General features: G+C 36.4%; 1 protein-coding gene across 2 annotated transcripts in view; it reads right to left on the bottom strand.

The window, feature by feature from the left end:
- Positions 1-22,022, bottom strand: part of LOC109065743 (protein unc-13 homolog A-like) — an 80,029-nt gene that overhangs the window by 55,072 nt on the left and 2,935 nt on the right. For both annotated transcript variants that reach the window (XM_042719112.1, XM_042719111.1), the window contains exons 2-7: positions 11,263-11,292; positions 10,354-10,453; positions 6,948-7,065; positions 2,307-2,430; positions 1,483-1,553; positions 584-638 (exon numbers count right to left, since the gene is read on the bottom strand). In XM_042719112.1, coding sequence (XP_042575046.1) covers positions 584-638; positions 1,483-1,553; positions 2,307-2,430; positions 6,948-7,065; positions 10,354-10,453; positions 11,263-11,292 — 498 coding nt within the window. The remainder of the gene's footprint in view (positions 1-583; positions 639-1,482; positions 1,554-2,306; positions 2,431-6,947; positions 7,066-10,353; positions 10,454-11,262; positions 11,293-22,022) is intronic.

Here is a 22,022-nt window from a genome sequence, read left to right as displayed (position 1 = left end):
GTGTGTGTGTGTGTGTGTGTGTGTGTTTGTGTGAAATACGAGCGTAGTCAGAGCTCCATTCATGCACGCCGCTGCTCATTCAGCTTTCTGCAGGACTTCTGTCTTTACCATCATTCATAAATCACATTAACGGTGACACATATGCGGGAAGGACTGAACCGCTACAGCACTTAGAGGTTTAGATGCTCAGAACTGCGAAGGTGATCCGATTTATGTGTGAAATCTGAATCTGATCTGATACTCTCAAAAGTGACCATCAGAATCAATGGCTACTTAGAAATAGCTCCGCAAGAGCTTGTACGGTCATCTCAGATGTCAAGATAGGGTTTTACCAAAGCGTTGAGACTCGAGATAAAACAATAATTATTTGCAAATCAATAAAATAGCTTGAATTAAATGTGCATACTTTTTTTTGCAGCATCTACTAATATTTGCTTGAAAAATATCTGAAAGAGAACAGCTGAAGTATCCACTGACAAGGATGCAGGTGGATTTCACAAGCGAAAGAAAGGGAATGGAGATATTTTGGTTAATTTTGTGATAGTTCAGGCTGTAATTCATGCATGTAGGGCATCACACTCACAGCACTGTGTTCCCGGGACTGACAGCGGCCTCTCCTGAACCTCCTGATATGAATACTGTAACACAAATCACACACATACTAATCACCAGCAGCATGTGAAATCTGTTACATTAATGCAGTACTGCTAGATTAAAATTCTAAAGGCAATGCAAACTCTTTATGAGAGATTATGATATCAATTACACTCAAGAAAACAAGTTTTCGTTCCCCATTGACAGATATTTGTTCTTTATTAGAAAACATAGCTTCATGTTTATTTTGCATCTCAAGCAAATGTACCTTTATTTAAAGATTGGGGGGAAAATACAGATGAAGATATTTATTTCTGCAATGCATGCAACATTTAATGTCATGCCTTTAAGACTTTCTACTCTGATTTGAGACCTTTATAAGGCCTTAATTTGTGTAATTAAGACCAATAAAGAATTTTAAAGATCCGCCGAAACCCTGAAATCTCTTTGTCCATGTTTTTCTTTGTTTTTGCTTTTGCTGCATTGGTTTTGCAGTAAACAATTTCAATTCCATAGGGAGCAGGAAAAAAAAATGTTTTGAGAGGACATACAAAAAAATTGAATATCTCCAAAAAATTTTCGAAATGGAGATTTATGCATCATCTGAAATCTGAATAAATAATCTCTCCACTGATGTATGGTTTGTTAGGAAGACAATATTTGGCTGAGATACAACTATTTGAAAATCTGGAATCTGAGGTTGCAAAAAAAAAATGTAAAATATTGAGAAAATCATCTTTAAAGATGTCCAAATGAAGTTCTTAGCAATGCATATTACTAATCAAAAATTAAGCTTTCATATATTTATGGTAGGAAATTTACAAAAGGCTGCTTTTGTGCTCCAGGGTCATGCATGCAGAAACTACAGCACAGAGAGATGAGACTCACATCCTGGTCTCGCATGGCATTGAGCTGCTCCAGTTTTTTTGCCCAGTATCGAGCCTCTTCTTCTGGGATGTCTGTGGGAGAAACACACACACAGAAGAGACGTCTTAGCCTCAGATCCCATATCAATGGATTGAGTAATCAAGATATCCAAGTCCGGTTTCACATTCACCAGTTCCTAAATGTGATGTAAAAGCAAACGGTCTAAGAGGACGGTTCTTGGCCAGAACAAACTGCAGAGTGAAATAGACTCAGACAGACGTCGTATGTCTCCAGCAGAGCCACTTCAGAATAAAAGCAGGTCATTTATATTGACTGAGCGAGAGAGTTTCAGAGTAAAGGTGCATTTCTGCTAAACACAGTCTTTTTGAGAACAAGAGCTCATTTACTCAGAAAACACGGCTCATTTGTTGTTTGAGGGCCGTCTGTGACTTAACAAGTGCAAGTGTTTTTAAACTATTAAAAACTTTCAGCAAAAATACTGCTAAGCAGCTTCAGCAGTACTAAACATGCACATGAATATGATGTTTAAAAGAACAATTTTCTTTATTTTGTTGATGCATTTCTTATTAAAACAGTATGTGTGGATATATTAATAGCCCAAGGTAAACTTTAATTAACATCTCAGACCTTCAAAACATTTCTACTTGCTGTTGTCTGTGTGTGTGACTGGTGATCTATTTTACCCATTTACGTTTACAGTCAGTACGTTTTTATATTATTTAATAGTTTTATTTATCAAGCATGCAGACATGCAGTAAAAGTCATACATCCCCAGTTTTTCTTTCACAAGGTCTCTAGGTGTGGTTGTAGGTGTATAATCTCACCCAGAGGCAGCTCGAAGCGCGTGTCCAGAAGCAAACTGTGAAATGTTGGATCTTTGGTGCCACAGATTTCATTATCAGCCATTATGACCTGAGAGTCTAGAATCAGCCATTCACCTTGTCCTTCCTGAAACACACACACACACACACACACACACACACACACACACACACACACACACACACACACACACACACACACACACACACAGAACAGTGCACACGCATGTGAACTGGGACACACCTACAGACACATAATGCATATCATTTTGTCATCAAATACATAAATTGCATGTATAATATAAACTGCATATTGTATTATATATACATTGCATTGCATATATTGTATATTATTTTATAATGGGCCTTTGTCAAACACAAATAACTTTAGTTTACTATATTATTTTTGATTATTTTTATTCAAGTCATCCTTATTTATGAAGCCTTTAAAACAACAATTTGTTGAACAAAGGTTTTGTATAGATCAAGAAATTCCAATACAAATATACCCAATGTGTATTAATATCTGAATAAATAAATATTATTATTATAAATAAAAATAAAAACACCAAATCTAGAGCAGTATTACTTGGGTATCATTTAGATACTATTATAGTTTAGTTTTTATAAATTGTATTAATTAACATTTTATTAATTATTAATTTGAATCAGTTTTATTTTAAAATTTTATCTCTTTTTTTTTGGTCATTTTTAGTAGTTTATATATATATTTATTTATTTTATTTATTTAAAAAAAAAATTTAGTTATTTTAGTACAAGTTAAAATAAATTGAAAAATGCTGCCTTGGCAACTAATATTTTTTTTTATTTTAGTTAACGTTTATTTTATTTTAAGTAACAAAAATATACCCTGATTTCAGAGTTTAAGGCCTGCTGCAGAAATAAAAGCTTGATTGTCCTTAGATTTACTGTAATAGTGACAGATTTTTTATATAATATTTACTCATTTAATAACAAACTATTTTTTAATTGAAACCAAATGTTGCTCTTTTAGCTTAGAACAGATTAAAAACTGTATTTTTCAAGTCAATCTACCAGTTACAAGGCATAAATCAGCCTGGACAAGCATGTGAATTAATAAAAGTCTTTTCAGCACAATTTCGTTGTCTTTGATGACTTTGAGAGTTAGGCTATTTTATTTTTTAAGTGGGACCTTCGTCTCTCACAGCACATTAACTTCTCAGTGACCCATCTCGTCCTCATACACGTCTCTGATCGGTCACTAAGAGCTTTCCTTCCCAGAATGCCGTTGGGGATCATCGCCTTGATTTCTGATGACTCGTTAGACTTCTCTCATCTGTGACATCATCGAGACAGCTCCAATGATTGGCTGAGCTCTGAGGTCAGTGTTAATCTGAGGTCATAAATCTCTCTTGACATCTTAAAAGTACCTCATAATGGTATTTCTCATTTATATCTCAGCCAAATATCAATAAATGTGAAACGAGTCAGCTGTACTGTTTTTCAGAGTGAAACGCAGAACTGTGAGCAGCTCATGTTCCTGTGTTTTCAGCATCTTGTTTTATGCTGATGCTCTTATTTAAAATTCTGATATCTGCACATATATTTTTGTGTGGATTTTTTTCTGCATTTGGAAACAAAACATGAGCAAACCATCTTCCTAAACTTATAACGAGAAGCGTGGGAAGCTTTACGGTCTTCATGTGTTTTTTATTCCAAAATATTTTTTTTATGGTTTAAAAGCTCTATGTTTAGATGTTTGGAGTTTTTTTTTATGAATTGTTTTTTTTTACAATTTTATTATTATTATTATTATTATTTTTCTTAAAAGTTAGATTTTCTTAAAGTAAAATCTATAACAATATTACAATTTTGTCTTATATTATTATTAAAATAATAATAAAAAAATAATAATAATAATTAATGATCATAATAAAAATACAATTATTATTATTATTATTATTATTATTATTATTATTATTATTATTATTTTATAGCTAAAAATGTTGGCCACCCTAAAACCTTTTAAATTTAATTTTAAATATTATATTATATAGATATTTATATATATATTTATTTTTTTTTTTTTTTTTTTTTACAGTGGAATATTTAAATTTTTTAATATATTTTTTTGTTATACTAATGATCATAATAAAAATAAAATTATTATTATTATTTTTATCATCTAGTCATATTGATATATATTGACAAAAATTTTGCAACCCTAAAAATAAGCGCAGCAAACCTGGAGCTTCTTTTATTTGAATAATAAAAAAAAATTTAAAAAATTAATCACATTCGCAATGTTTAATTCGCTTTTTTCTCCAAAACACTCAACGTTATTCTCTGGGATTTAAAAAAATGTTTTATGATGAAAATTGTGCATCCGATCATTTAGTAAATTAAACCTCTTATTTGCACCTCTGCTTTGATCTTATTTTTTTTTATCTTATTTTTGATGTGGCAGCTATAGAGGATTATTATAATATATTACAGAACAAATGCACAAACATAACAAATCTCTCCGAACATCAGAAGAAGGAAGAGTCTGAGGCTGAGAGAAGAAAATACTCATTCATTATTGACGGCAGGTGATATATTATTCATGTCACGTTATGAAACCATGAGGAAAAACTCAGGGTCATTTATAAAAACAGGACATAAAAGCAGCAAATGGAAGGTGGCTCAATAAAACCACTGCCTTTAAATAAAGCAAGCATTGGCTCACGTAACAGCATTATTCATGGTGACATGACGGGGATGTGAGGTGATTTGTGGGTGAATTTATGGCGTTTATTAACGTGGTTTTAAATCAAGATATATTAAATTAACTTATCTTATCTTCATATTATATGAAATGTCCATCCTTTGTTAGTCTTTGTTTGATTTCTTTTCTCACCACAGAGAACGACTGTACTGCTCTTATGTGGCTCTTTCATCGCTTATAAAACTATAGATATTAACATTTGGCATCTTAGTATTACACAGCAAAACATTTTATTACTTGATAATTGTAAGCAAATACATGCTTAAATCAAGATATACATTTACTTGAGAAGCAAAATTATTTAAGATATTATGTCTTGTATTTTGAAAAATGTATCAGTTTATGCTTAAAACTAGGGCTGGGCAGTATGCATAAAATATTATAACAATATTTTTTTCATATCATACAATATTGATATTTTTTATCGATATATTCATTTGCTTTATGGTGGGGAAGAAAACTTTTATTTTTTTATGAACTTATAAGAAATCCTCATATTTGTTAGACCTAGAGAATTAATGCTAAAGAATGCATTTTATTTTTCCCTAAATTCTGTTGTTCGTTTTATTTTTTTTTCTGGATTCTGTTTTATGTTTGGTATTAATCTATAAAAATGGTGTCTAGTAAAATTAATTAATAAAACCTTAACAATTTAATCAGTTTTTTAAAATGTTTTAATGTCTTTCAAAATGTCTTTTCTCAAATGAAACGGTGAAAAGTTGGTAAAAAAAAAAATTTAATTATTTTTTATTTTTATTTTTATTTTAAGAAAAAAAAATTCATTTCCGAAAATACTTCTTAAAAATATTATAATCTTTGTTTCTTAAGATTGTTCCTAAGACAAAACTTAAGAACAATTCAAATTCTTGAAAAGAGTCTCCTTAAAAATCATCATAAATAACCTTTTAAAGTTAGAATTACCTAACTTTAACGTTAATGTTTAATTAATTTATTTGGTTGTTTCAAATTAATTGTTGTAAGCATTACAACATACAGTAACACTACATTTATGCGTGATGTGGCTTTTTGCTGAATTTGAAATTGAAAACTTAGTCCATGTACATAATTTCTTGTATATTCAGTACAAGACAGATGTCACACAAATGAATGCAATGCATGCAAATAAGCACATCTCAAGGCAGGCTCTTTAAAGTACACGATACATTAAAAACTAAAATAATATGCACACTTATTATGATTATTATGCAGCATTATGACTCTTTTCTCATGATTCTGATATATCTTCCAATTCAGATTTTTTTTTGCTCCCATAATTTTTAGCGGGTTTTTGCGATTTTTTTAACAGAATAAAAAACTTAAAAACGCTACTTAATTGTGATTTTTTAACAGAATAAAAAAGGGGCAATTCTTGCAATGCCGGTTTTTCTTTTATTTGGCTTTTTTTTTATTGTTATTTTTTTTTTTAGGTTTTTATTTCTGTTGTTTTTACAACTTAAACAAAATGTAAAAAAATTATAATTTTATTTTTTACATTAAATTGCAAAAAAAACAAAAAGAGGCAGAATTGTGAGATAAAATGTTGCAATTATCTTTTTTATTTTTATTCTGTAAAAAATAGCTCTGAGATAATCAGTTTTAATTAACTTTATTTTTTATAACGTGGCAGAAACAAGCTTCCATAAAAGCCTGATTTTCTTCTTAATTAAAAAAAAAAGTAAAAAAAAATAAAATTTTAGAACTTTTGAGAATTTTTCAAGAATTCCACTAAAAACATTTTTACATTCTTACTTAATGTAATTCGTCTTATTAAATTTCTTAAAACGATTTTTGTGAATTCGGCCCCAGGAATCTCTATTAGTATACTAACAGCATTTAGTTTTCGCTGTGATATTGAAACCAGTATTAAGAATAGTGCTCAATAGTGCAGCACTGACCTCGTTTGATTGGCGGATACTCTGCAGCGGGATCCAAACGTAGCCGACCATGGTGTCCCAGATCAGTCCTTTATTCCACACCTCCACCGTGAGGCCCAGATCCAGACGATTTATCTCACTGGACAGAGAAATAGAGAGAACGAAAAAAAACAGAGCAACCTTTAAATGAAGATAAATGCAGGCGGTGATGCACTGCAGAGTAAACCGCTGAATGGACCTATAAATGGGAAACAAAAAAGAACAAAGACTGAATGAAAAAGGCTGCTTGCACTTTCATGAAGACAGTGAGATGTTCTGCGGAGAAAAGTTAAAAGCTTTGATTAGCATCAAGCCTGGCATGAAGCGGAAAGCCAACAGAGGGTGAAGAGCTCGTCTGGAATCAAGATTCGATGTTTATCGAGAGACATTTGCATCTGATTGCTGGCACCACACTGAGAGGATTTTATAGACTAAACTGCTTTACATAATTACATCACGGCAAAATGGAAACAAATAGGAAACAAAACATGGCCAGGAGAAATATAACACATATCTAATTTACAAAACAGCAGGACGCATTGTTAGAAAGAAAACCACAAGAGAAGTGAAGACTGCAAAATACCTAGTATTTACATTTCTGAGATGCTGCGGGGTTCAGAGTGGTTTCAAATATTATGTAAGCAATAAAAATGCACATTTCTCAGGGTTTAGAAGTATTGTGTGAGTCACATGTGAAATACTGAAAGCTGAAACTGATGTCTTTCAAACAGATGATCCATATAATAATATATAAAGCTATACAGTGCTTATATAAACATATAATGTATAAATTCTAAGCTATAATTAATGAATTAAATAAAGCATAACAGATAACATTCCATCACTTCAAATACTATAAACAATTTTTTTTACAAATTTATAATCACTAAATTTTCCAAGTTGATTAATGACAGTACATTAAGACAACTGTCTTATATTAACGAGTTTTCTGAAATGTTATGTTTAAATATGCAAATGAGGCATCATCTAATTAAATATGCACTCATTTGCATACATTTCCAGAACATAAATTCGAACACTGGATAAATCCTAGTTCAAAATTCTTTTTTGAATCATTTTTGAATCAAAATCATTTTTTCGATAAACCAGAAAAAAAAATACATTTTCGATATGTTTTTAGGAATAAAATGTTGTATAAATCAGTGTGTGAATGATATATGAAAAACTCACCAAGATATTCATAATAATACACAGATGAAGTGCAATAAAACAAAAGTACTTAAATGTGTATTTTGCATGGTTTTATTTCCACTGGTCTGAAAGAATTCATGTTATAGAAGCAAATTAGCCAAATAATCTTATAATTGACCAAAAACAAAATGTTTTTGGCTGTAGTGTCTTGCCTTAAAACACCTTATTTTGGAAGTAAGATTCAATACAACAGAGAAACTTCTAGTATGACAAATGGAAGCAATAATATATATTTAATCTTTATTAAAAACACAAAACAGCATTTGCTGAGGCTGTTGCATACTACTGTTTGAAACATTTTTCACTGCATACTGCTTCACATTCAATTTTTAAACCCAGTAGGCAGTAAACAGTGCAAGGTGTGCAGTATGCAGTACAGTTTTCTCTTCTGAACATCGGCGCTATCAAAGGCACGTCACGTACTGGAGAGCAGAAGGAGTTTCTCTGCAGAGCGGCGTTACGTAAGAACAGCCGTGCTGCACCAGCGCAAACGCTTTGAGTTCATCTGTCTGCTATCAATGAACAAGAGCACGCGGAGAAAGATGCGTGAATGAAGGCAGGAGGGAGTGAGCGGGCGACAGAGGGAGATAAAGTGAAGATTGCATCAATAGAACGAAGAACGAAGGTGATCTCAGAGTAAATCACAACATGAGAGGAAGATCAAAATAACTAAGGGAGAGAAAGGAGAAAAAGAAATAGACATGAAAGCGTGATTTATGGAAGCCTCTTTCTGCCACTGAACAAAAAAATAAAGACTTTTTTCTTGCAAGTCCACTGAAGTGAGTTGAAATAGAACCCATGTGCAGTTTAATGATATCCAAACGTGAGCAAATACATAATAAACAAAGACATGGCATGGCTTGGCGTGGCTAAACATTAGTGATGTGACGTCTGACACCGTTGTTAAGAATGAATCATAATATGAATAAATATGTGCACGTGTAGTTTTGTGCATATTCATTTTGTAGTAATCCCCGCTTCACAAGCACTTCTAATTAATAATAATATTAATCAACTTTACATTATTATAGTCCAAAAATCACTGGGACATCTGGGCTGCAAAGGCACCTTTTTCCACCTTTGCTTTGAAAAGCTTTATTTCCCCATCACTACTAAACATGAACTAAAACATGGACAGTAGTTACACATTAAACACATACACATTTTAAAGCAGCAGTGGAATGAATAACCTGGAAAGAACTACTACTGTCTGATATTTCATGTTTGCATGATGCTGACAGGCTGAAAGCTGTTGTTTGTTTTTACAAAATATTTAATGTTAATAATCTACTGGTGTTATACTTTTAGTCATTTTGAATTTAAATTGCCTTGACATTTAAGAAAAATCATATGATTTCTTAACATACAGGATGTTTTTAAAAAGATATGTTTAAAAAAAGAGAGAAATAAATATCTTAAATCTGTCAAATGTGTCAAAGATATTTTATTTTTTGCCATATCACTCAACCATAACTCACAGAAAATAAAAATTATAAATGAGATCTCATTATTATCTCAATTGTTTCTCCTAGACAGCAAACAGATGTAATGGAGAGCAAATAGAGATGCTCTTTTTTTTTTTTTTTTAAATCACCTGCTTCTCAAATGTTCTGTAATCTCAAATGTCTCCACTAGAGTTTCAAATCAGATCTCAACACTGTCTTTAAATGCATTCAAAACTCAGAGATCTTAATAAGACCTCAAATGTATCTCATCAAATTCTCCTAAAATCAAATAACTTTTTTGTTGTTTTTTTTATTTTTTTTTTTTGTTGTTCTATATTATAATGATTATTTTTAGATTTTTATTTGTCCTATAACATCTGACATAAAGTTGATACTGCAAATGTAACATATTTAAAAACTCCGTTAAGTGTGCTGAGTCACGAGAGAGAAACTTTTGAGCAAATGAGATTCTCCTGTCTTGCTGAACGCAGCAGGAATATCAGATGAGCGCACAAACGCTGTTACAGAACTCAAATGAGCACGAAGATAATCAGAGTAAATGTGTTTCGATTAAACTAATAAAACACTGACTGTAAAGAGTGCAGGAGAGAACTGAACGAAAACAGAAAAGGGACATGAAAAAAAACAACAGGATGAGAGGGACAGAGAGATGAAGAGAAAATGAAAGCAAAAAATAAATCAAAAGACAGAAGAAGATATGAAGGACTCACAACATGAAGTCTTGTTCCCAGCTGGGTTGGCAGCCACGTACGGCGATGGTCGTACTTTTCACATTCTGAACCTTCAAAGTCACGTATGTGTTGAATTTCTCTGCAGGAGAAGAAAAAAAAACAAGAGATAACAATCATAGCATTCATATACAGTTTTCCAAAAGTGTTGCACTGAATTAAAATTAAACTAGATTTTTTTTCATTGTTAGTTAAATAGTAAAGTCAAAAATTATTGTACTGAACAATTTATAAATAAATGTATAAATGATTTTATACATTTAATTAATTAAATGCATTTTATTTTAAATAATTCACATGAATTAACATTAAACTAGATTACTAAATGATGTGAAAAAGTAAATTAAATTAATAAATAATAAAAACCAATAAATTGTTTTTCATTGTTAGGTTTTTTTTAAATATATTTATACATTATTTTATACATTTATTTTTTAATTTTTAATCATTTATATAAATTAACATGAAACTAGATTACTTGATGTAAAAAACTGTTTTTCATTGTTAGTTGTACAGTAAAACCAAAAAAAGTATTGTACTGAACAATTTATAGATAAATTTAGAAATTATTCTATACATTTATTTTTTTATTTAAATATATAAATATATATAATAAATATATATAAATATAAATTAACATTAAACTAGATAACTACATGATGTGAAAATAGAAAAAGGTTTTTCATTGTTAGTTATACAGTAAAACCAATAAGTACTGTACTGAACAATTTATAAATAAAGTATACATTTGATTTTTATTTAAGTATCATGAACTATGCACTAATCTAGCTTTCTAATAAACCTGGCATTGAACTCTATGAATATTATATACATGAATATGTATATACTAAAAGGAAAAAAGCTGTGAAATCATGTGTGATGTTTACTCACCCTGGGGTCCATCATATTTGGCCTTCTTCACTGTAAAAAACAGAAGAGTAAGAGAAAAAATGAGCCGAAACAAACAATGAAACTACATTGTCTGTGCAAAACTCTTTGCATCAATGTTCAAACAAGAAAAGGCTGATGCATTTGGTGTTTTGACAAAGTAACTTTTGACTCTGAGAATGCAAGTGTTTGATGCATATACAGTGTATATGCACTTCAGAAGAGCTTGTGCATTATTGATGAGCATAAGTCTTTCATACAGGAATGAGGGGATTTCTTAAAGTTTTCCATCTCTCTGCACTGTGATGACGTGTGTTCCCATGCATTATCGATGCCCGCTGTAGCACATGGTATGCAGTGCAGAGGAGCATTAATATGCAAACCCGCTCCGAACAACCCCACCCAAAGCTCATCTTCTCTCCTCTTCCACTGAATGGCCATTAAAACTGGAAGTGAGTGTGTTATAAAGGCTTGACTCTACACACACACTCCATAAACGCCTCATGTGGTTTTCATCCTCACTCTTTTCTAAAGTGAGTTGCTTTCTGGGTAATCATACTGTAGTGCTATTGCGGTATCTGTGCTGCAGTAATTCTGATGCGTTCGCATTCGTTCAGGCACCTCTGACCGGAATTCTGGCCAATAAAACCATTTGAAAAGATGAGATCTGAGAGGAAAGTGCCGGCGTTGGTTTAATTTCACTGAAGTTGCTCAGGAGAACATCTACAGACGAGAGCCCACACAGCGCCGAAGGATATGACATCAGAGAAGATTTTATAAAATCAAACTGTTTTGGGACTGATCACTTTATTACGGTCTGGGTCAGTCTGACCCACAACAACTTTTTGAACACTGTCAGAATTACTGAATATTATGAAAGTTGGTTTCTGCCATGGGATAAATAAATTTTTTTTTATTGCTTTGTTTCTTGTAATTCTGAGTTTACATCTCACAATTCAGACTTTGTTTCTGTCATGAATCAGCGACTTTTTACATCAACTTCTGACTTTTTTCTCAACCTGAGGTGTTGTGAAATGTACATACAAAACTTGTGATGATGAGTATGTTAGCGGGTAAGACTGACCCTCATATTTCATGGTTAAAGACAGTATATATATATATATATTGTTGGGAATTAACTGATCTTGGCATTGTTATGCTCTACTGTTTGAGCTGTCGTTACATTGTTAAATGTAAAAAAAAAAAAGAAGCACTGTTTATAATATTCACATTTCATGAAAAACAAAAAGTATAAAGATAAAAGTATAAAAAACAGAGGCCCTGGGACACCAGAACCATCATCCAAACACAATAAATGCGGGTCTTTCCAGCAGCAAACACTACAGTTTAGAAATAAAGACTTCAGTTCAATTTCACCCAATGGCCTCTTTATTCTGTTTTCAGTGCGTCAGCAGATTTCTCAGTGGAAAACACTCGCTCTGTGTTTGTTTCTCGGGTTCTGACTCATTGTGTCTCTCTGTGGTCTGATCGAGTCCACAGCATTTTCTCCCCAGGGCTTCCAGTGTCACTAATGAATCCTGGACACTTCTTTCTGCTCTATCAGACCAGCAGCAGATAATGTCATTTATCAGACTCATCGCACACTGGACGTTTTTTGGTTGCTTGATTTATTCATCGTTTTATTTTTTTTTTTTTGTTCATAAACAAAAAGTTTTTTTAGTTAAGTTAATGATAAAATTATTTATTATTATTTTTTAGGGAGAGCTTGAGTTGTAGATCATTTGTTACTGTGAAAATGGATGGATGGATAAAACAATTGACAAAATGGTGGGTGGAGGGAAAGATAAATGGATGGATTGACAAAATGATAGAAAAACAGTGGATGGATGGATGGATGGATGGATGGATGGATGGATAATGGATGGATGGTAGATAAACAAAATGAAAGATGGATGGATAGATAGCTGGATAGGCAAAACGCTTGAAAAAATGTTGGATGGATGGATGGATGGATAGACAAAAAATGATTGACAATATGGTGAATGGAGGGAAAGATAAATGGATGGATTGACAAAATGATAGAAAAACAGTGGATGGATGGATGGATAATGGATGGATGGTAGATAGACAAAATGATAGATGGATGAATAGACAAAACAACTGACAAAACAGCGGATGGATGGATGAATAAATGAATGGATGGTAGATAGACAAAATGAAAGATGGATGGATAGATGGCTGGATAGGCAAAACGCTTGAAAAAATGTTGGATGGATGGATGGATGGATGGATAGACAAAAAACGATTGACAATATGGTGAATGGAGGGAAAGATAAATGGATGGATTGACAAAATGATAGACAAAACAGTGGATGGATGGATGGATAAATGGATAAATGGATGGATGGTAGATAGACAAAATGAAAGATGGATGGATGGGCAAAACGCTTGACAAAATGGTGGATGGAGGGAAAGATAAATGGATGGATTGACAAAATGATAGACAAAACGTGGATGGATGGATGGATGGATGGATGGTAGATAGACAAAATGAAAGATGGATGGATGGATGGATGGATGGACAGACAAAACGATTGACAAAATGGTGGATGGAGGGAAAGATAAATGGATGGATTGACAAAATGATAGACAAAACGTGGATGGATGGATGGTAGATAGACAAAATGAAAGATGGATGAATGGACAAAATGATTGACAAAACAGTGTATGGATGGATGGATAAATGGATGGATGGTAGATAGACAAAATGAAAGATGGATGAATGGACAAAATGATTGACAAAACAGTGTATGGATGGATGGATAAATGGATGGATGGTAGATAGACAAAATGAAAGATGGATGGATGGACAAAATGATTGACAAAACAGTGTATGGATGGATTGGATAAATGGATGGATGGTAGATAGACAAAATGAAAGATGGATGAATGGACAAAATGATTGACAAAACAGTGTATGGATGGATGGATAAATGGATGGATGGTAGATAGACAAAATGAAAGATGGATGGATGGATGGATGGTAGATAGACAAAATGATAGATGGATGAATGGACAAAATGATTGACAAAACAGTGTATGGATGGATGGATGGATGGTAGATAGACAAAATGAAAGATGGATGGATGGGCAAAACGATTGAGAAAATGGTGGATGGAGGGAAAGATAAATGGATGGATTGACAAAATGAAAGACAAAACGTGGATAGATCGGTGGATAAGTGGATAGATGGATGATAGACAAAATGATAGATGGATGAATGGACAAAATGATTGACAAAACAGTGTATGGATGGATAAATGGATGGATGGTAGATAGACAAAATGAAGGATGGATGGATGGATAGATGGATGGATGGGCAAGACGCTTGATAAAATGTTGGATGGATGGATGGACAGACAAAATGATTGACAATATGGTGAACGGAGGGAAAGATAAATGGATGGATTGACAAAATGTTAGACAAAACTGGATGGATGGATGGATGGTAGACAGACAAAATGAAAGATGGATGGATGGATGATGGATGGATGGATGGGCAAAATGGTGGATGGAGGGAAAGATAAATGGATGGATTGACAAAATGATAGACAAAACATGGATGGATCAGTGGATGGATGGATGGATGGATGATAGACAAAATGATAGATGGATGGATGGACAAAACGACTGACAAAACAGTGGATGGATGGATGGATAAATAAATGGATGGTAGATAGACAAAATGAAAGATGGATGGATAGATGAACAAAACAATAGACAAAACGGTGGATGGATAAATGAATGGATGTTAGTTAGAAAAAAAATGATAGATAGAATGATGGACGGATGGATGGATGGGTAGATGATAGATAGCTAGACAAAACAACAGACATAATAATAATACAGCAGAATGAGAGAACAATACACAAAAATTTTAAAAGTAAAAAAAAAACTATTATCAGTCCTCTGCCCTGCTTTCATCATGTTTGTGCCAGTTTGCAGGTGTGGCTGGTTAAAAGTGTCCTCAGAGGCACATAAAAATAGATCCTCTGGTCTGATACAGCTTCTTTATATCTGCATAGTCGACAGAAACATGACGACCCGATCCCGGCAGAGCGGCCACTATATATCTGTGCTGAAAGACCCAGTCTATTTTAAGCCACAGAGTTCTTTCCATTTCAAGCAAATAAACACTGAAGAACGCAACAAACCGGAAGCAATCTTTGCCATTCAGCTCCATCTAAGACTGAATTATAGAGAGCTGGGCAGCTCTATCATATGGTGTTTCACTGAGTGCAGTTAAAACAGACCACTGTAATATATCAATACCCAGGCCAGATCAATGAAGAGGATGCTGGATCGCAGAACCCAGGAAACTAGTGCTTAATAATAGCTCAGAATCATAAATCACTGCCAATATAAATAATTCAGAGCTGAAACTGCTGCCCACAAACAACACATCGTAATCAATGATTCCCAGACCCCATTTATTTGCCACAGCCGAGAGGAAAACAACCAGCTGACTGTGAAAGGAAATGAAGAAAGAAGGCCTCTTGAATGGGTTTTACTGACATGCTGAGGAAAATGTTATTGCACAGATGTTGCTCCTTCATAATTTAGAGCTCCATTAAGTCTACTGAGATGCTTCATTTAAGTAACATTATCTCGGATGTTTCTCCTAAAATAGTCAGTAGACTTCATACTGAGATTTCAGACTTCTGAATGCAGATTTTGAGATCTTGACAAATCTGAGCAGAGTTTGAATCTTTATTTAAGTGTGAATGAAAATCGGCTGAAAATGTGCTCACCCCTAAAACCATTCAAGATGCAGATGAGTTTGTTTCTTCATCAGATTTGGAGAAATGTAGCACTACATTTCTTCTTCTGTGGTTGGGTGGGTTCAGTATGAGTGTGAGTACAGATGGTTGATAAAATCATAATAATAATCCACAAGTAATCCACAGCACTCCAGTCCATCAGTTAATGTATAATAAAGCCAAAAGCTGCATCTTTGTAAGAAACAAATCCATCAAGACATTTTTAACTTTTAAACGCTGATTCAGGTTTTATTATGTGTCTTTAGTGCTTAATTATGGTTTCTATTACAATGAAAAAGTCTATCTCTTGTTGTCTCTCACGTCAAAACCTAGACACATATTTGTTTAGAGCTGTTTTGGCTTGTAAACGGTGCTTGACCTGTGCATATTTCTCTCCTGATTCAGACCAGACCACTTTTTCACTGGAGGAAGCATTATTTTGGTTTTATGGACTCGTATTTTAGCCGGAAGCAACGGATTGAAGTTAAAAACATCTTAATGATGGATTTGTTTACAAACACATAGTTTTTGGCTTCTAAAGATGTGCATTGATGGACTGGAGTGCTGTGGATGACTTGTGGATTATTGTGATGTTTTTATCAGCTGTTTGGACTCTCATTCTGACGGCACCCATTCACTGCAGAGCATCCATTGCTGAGACACTGATGCAATGCTACTTTTCTCCAAACCTGATGAAGAAACAAACTCACCTACATCATGGATGGCCTGAGGGTGAGTACATTTTCAGCCAGTTTTCATTTTAGGGTGAACTATTCCTTCAAGATTTCCTCTGAAACAAATATAGGAGTTTTTAAGGAGCAAGCGTCTCAATTTGCTCTCCATCGAAGAGAAATAACTGAGAAATATGAGAGATCTCATTCATGATTTTACTTTGCTCTGTCCCAGTCTCTTCAAAAGCATTTGGACATCAATTATGAGCAATGAAACTCCTCATGAACATCAAAACACATTACTAACTGTGAAGACCTTGCTTTTTCCTGCGATGTTTAGCTGGAAACAGGAGGTGGGATGTTATCCGCCCCTGCTGACTGCAAAAGCGTTTTCAATATTACATAAGTGTGAAAACACTCCTACATTCAGCATATGACAACACCACCAAACATCATATGAGTTATATCACTCAACACAATATCAGAAAAAGGAAAGGCCTTATGTAATACATTCATCTTTAGATTTCATTAAACAATCTGTTAAGGGGTATATATGCAAAGTGATCTATTAAGTAAAGAGCTTAATTCAGTCAAGACCTTTCATACTACACAGTCTCTCCTGTAATGAACATTGATCCAACACCTCTGTCATGACAAACTGCACATCAAGAATAAGAGCTTTGTCGTCTCATTGAGCAATAAACCCATAACTCCTTTCCTGAACAGTCGCTGTGCCTTTACTCAGGGACTTCCTGTAAATCACAGCGTTCCTGTTTACTGCAAAGGGAAAGAGGGAGCGGACTGAGACAGAATTCCCAGATGAGGGACTTGAATTCACATGATAGCTGCTGTCAGAAGCTTAAGATTGTGATTAAGAGTAAATCTCCAAATTTCCGGCTCATATTTCACCCCAAAAAATGGAACCAAGATTACTGTGATATTATTTTCCATTACAAAAAAGTGCATCTCCCCCTACAAATTCTCATTACTGTTTTTAAAAACAACTATGAGATTCACCATGTCCAGACACATTATTATTATTATTATTATTATTATTATTATTATTATTATTATTATTATTATTATTTAAATCAACATAAATCAAGGGCAATAAAACAAATACTGCCATGTCAAGTATTATACAAGTGTAAATTGTATATTATTATTATTCTTTTTATTGTTTTTTTTTTCTATACATATTTATTTTATTATTATTATTATTATTATTATTTATTCATTCATTTATTTTTGCATTACATTAAAGGGAATTGGGAAATTTGCTTTTTCCACTGCAGTGTCAGAAAATATCTAACTACTAAAAATAAGCATACTTTTAATATATGTATCATCTATATATTTTTGCATTATTGTAATGATTTTATTTATTTATTTATTTATTTATTTATTTATTTATTTATTTACACTAGTCTAAAGGAAATTAAATAAGCATATATACAGTACAGTTTATATTTTATAAGCAAACAAAAATCTAATTTTCATAATAGTGTTAAAATAAATAAAATATTTTGGGGGGGTTATTTATTTACACGATTATATATATATATATATAAACATACATGTGTTTAAATTCTATTATTTCTATATTTACTTAAATAATTTATTATTATTTATATATAGCATTGAATAAATATATTTTTTAATTTAAATAATTATTTTTTTTTTTATGTTGGGATAAAATGATTCAAGCATGAATCTTGGCAGGTTTAGTGAGATTCAGCTTTGAACAACTGCGCTCGTATGACCAGCAGCACTAGTGAGAGAGCAGCTAGTGTTTTATAGTCTGGTGCAGCACAGAATAAGAATGAGCCAGCCACGTGTCAATGCATCAGAGCAAAATCAGCCGTGCTGGATTACGATCATCCAGCTATCAATGCTTTGTTTTTAAAGTGCATTGGATGCGCTGGAGTCTCTATGACTATTACGCAGTACAGATGTTGCTTTCAGAGCATGCACACGCAGCGTTATCAGCGTGAACATCGTTTCGAGGCATCTGAGCCACTGATAACCAAATCGATCATAACTAACCTGTCAATCAATCATTTTATCTACAAGCTAATGCATGTGAACCTGAAGAAACGTGAAGCCCTGGTTTGCACCATATAGAGCGTGACCAGAATAATCTTCACAAGAAATGTCATGTTTCATCCACAGCTCACACAACCCACACTCTAGCCCAGAAATGTCATTTCATCAAGCTCACACACCCACACACGCACAGGATTCCCTCACGAGCGCATTTCCCACGCCATGCTAGACTTTAAAACAACACATTTCTACATATCAGATCCTTGAAATATTAACACAATCTCCTAATAGAGTCTGCATTAAATTCTGAAATTAACACCATGGTATTGACATGTACTACCATGTTTTATGTAAAAACGCCATGGTTTTGTAATCAAAACAGGTCTCTAGCATAAAAATACCATGATACTTTGAGAAATACTATGATACTTTGAGAAATACCATGATACTCTGAGAAATACTATGACACTTTGAGAAATACCATGATACTTTGAGAAATACTATGATACTTTGAGAAATACCATGATACTCTGAGAAATACTATGACACTTTGAGAAATACCATGATACTCTGAGAAATACTATGACACTTTGATGCAAATACCATGATACTCTGAGAAATACTATGATACTTTGAGAAATACCATGATACTCTGAGAAATACTATGACACTTTGAGAAATACCATGATACTTTGAGAAATACTATGATACTTTGAGAAATACCTGTCACGACACGCACACAAACAGGTAGATCCAATTGCAGTATGTTTTATTAGGATAATCCAAATCTCATGGTCAGCCAGGCCAAAGGTCCACAATCCAGGTAAGCAGTCCAGAAACATACACAAACATCCGAGAACCACGACAAACCCAGGGTGACATTCAACAAGGACTCCGTGGCAATGACAGAACAACCGGGGTATTTAATACACAAGGAAATGACAATGCTAACGGGGAATTGGCTGAGTGCAATGATTGATAACCAGGGACAGCCTGAGTGCAATGAGCAGTGATGAAACAGACAAGACTATGGGAAATGCAGTTCTAAAGTGGAGTGACGATAAGGGGAAGTGAGACCTCTAGTGGCCACCCAGGAGACACAGAACAGACACCGTGACACTACCCCCCCTCTAAGGAGCAGCTTCCAGATGCTCCTCAGAACAAAATAACCCAAAAAACAGAAGAGACCAGGAGGGAGGTGGACTGGTGGAGGCAGAACAGGGGGAGGGATGGCGGGCCAGGCCCGTGTAGGGGAACTGGGACCGGCATGATGGCTCCCCTGGTAGCCCAGGTGGCTCGGTCAGATCAGGGGGCCATGGTCGGACCCGAAAGTTCAGGGGACCACGAGGGACCAGGCAGTAGTTCAGGTGGCCACGGTGGACCCCGAAAGTTCAGGGGACCACGAGGGGCCAGGCAGATTCAGGTGGCCAACGGTGGATCAGTCCATTCTCGTTGTGCAGACGGCCAGGGAGGAATTCGCCATTTGAGTGGCCCGAACGGTAACCTGCCAATCGGGGAGCCAGTAAGGAGCAGGCTGTGGCGATGGCCAAGGTCACGGCATTGGGAACGGGGGGGAAGCATCGGAGAAACGGCCTCAGACAAGCACCGCCTCGGGAAACGGCCTTGGACAACGGGTATCGTCTCCGTAAACATCTCGGGGCCCCGCATCGGCCTCCGGAACATGCACATCGGGCACCGCCTCGGGAAAATGGACCTCAGGAACGGCATCGGACAAGGATACCCGCCTCGGGAAAACGACCTCGGCATCGGGCACCGCCTCGGGAAAAACGGTCTCAGAAAGAACAGCCCTCAGGAAATGCCTCAGAATGGCCCGACAACGGCATTGGACAAGGACCACCCCGCTCTCGGAACGAAACGGCCTCGGCATCGGGCAGGCCGCCTCGGGAACGGTCTCAGGATACGGCCTCAGGAACGGCATTGGTACAAGGACACCGCCTCGGGAACGGCCTCGGGCACGACCTCGGGCTCCGCCTCGGGAACAGCCTGCGGGCTCGACATCGGACAGGGACACCGCCTCGGGAACAGACCTCGGCATCGGGCACGCCTCGGGAACGGTCTTCAGGAATGGCCTCAGGAATGGCCTCAGGAAAAACGGCATTGGAACAAAGGACCCCGCCCTCTCGGGAACGACCTCGGCATCGGGCACCGCCTCGGGAATGAATGCCTCAGGAACGATCATCGGACAAGGACACCGCCTCGGGAACGGTCCTCAGGAACGGCCTCAGGAATGGCCTCAGGAACGGCGTTGGGGGTGGAACACAGGACCCCACTATGGGAACGACCTCGGAAACATCGGGACACGCCCACGGGAATGAGCATCGGACCACTTAAAACACACACCGCAAGGACCTCGGGAACGACCTCGGCTCATCGGGCACCGCCTCGGGGAATGGCCTCAGTGAACGCCGCGGGAACGACCTCTGCGCATCGTCCTCAACCAAGGAGGACCGCATCGGACAAGGAACGCTCTCGGCATCGGGCGCGGCACCGCCTCGGGAATGGTCTCGGCATCGGGCACCGCCTCGGGGCGGGAAATGCCTCAGGGAACGGCCTTGGACAAGGACACCGCCTCGGGAACGACCTCGGCCTGCCGCAATATCGGGCACCGCCTCGGCCTCCGGAACAGCATCGGGCACCGCATCTTGCATCGGGGGGGCACAGCCTCGGGCACCGCACTCGACCTGCGGCAAAAAAAAAAAAAAGGCGATCGGGCACAGCCTCGGCTAAATCGGGCACAGCCTCGGCATCGGGCACACAGCCTAGGTATCGGAAACCACATCGGCACCGCCTCGGCCTCTTCAGCCTCGGGTTCGGGCCCATTACATCGGGAAACCCGTCTCTGGCACCAGTCTTCTGGGCACCGCGCCTCGGCATCGGGGCACCGAAATCAGGCATTCGGGCACCGCCTCGGCATCGGGCACCGCCTCGGGACACCGCCTCGGCATCGGTACCGCCTTTCGGCATCGGACATTGCATCGGGAATCTCGCCCTCGGGCCCCCGCATCGGGGGCACCGCCTCGGCATCGGGCACCGCCTCGGCATCGGCCACCGCACATCGGGCACCGCCTCGGCATCGGGCAACGCCTCGGCCACCCGCATCGGGCACCGCCTCGGCATCGGGCACCGCCTCGGGGATCGGACATTGCATCGGGAACCGCCTCGGCCAACCGCATCGGGCACCGCCTCGGCATCGGGCACCGCCTCGGGCATCGGACATAGCATCGGGGACCGCGCTCGGGCACCG

The sequence above is a fragment of the Cyprinus carpio genome, chromosome B2 (assembly GCF_018340385.1).
Source record: "Cyprinus carpio isolate SPL01 chromosome B2, ASM1834038v1, whole genome shotgun sequence".
Lineage (NCBI taxonomy): Eukaryota > Metazoa > Chordata > Actinopteri > Cypriniformes > Cyprinidae > Cyprinus > Cyprinus carpio.
The sequence above is the reverse complement of the archived record's forward strand: the minus strand, read 5'-3'. Positions and strand labels throughout refer to the sequence as shown.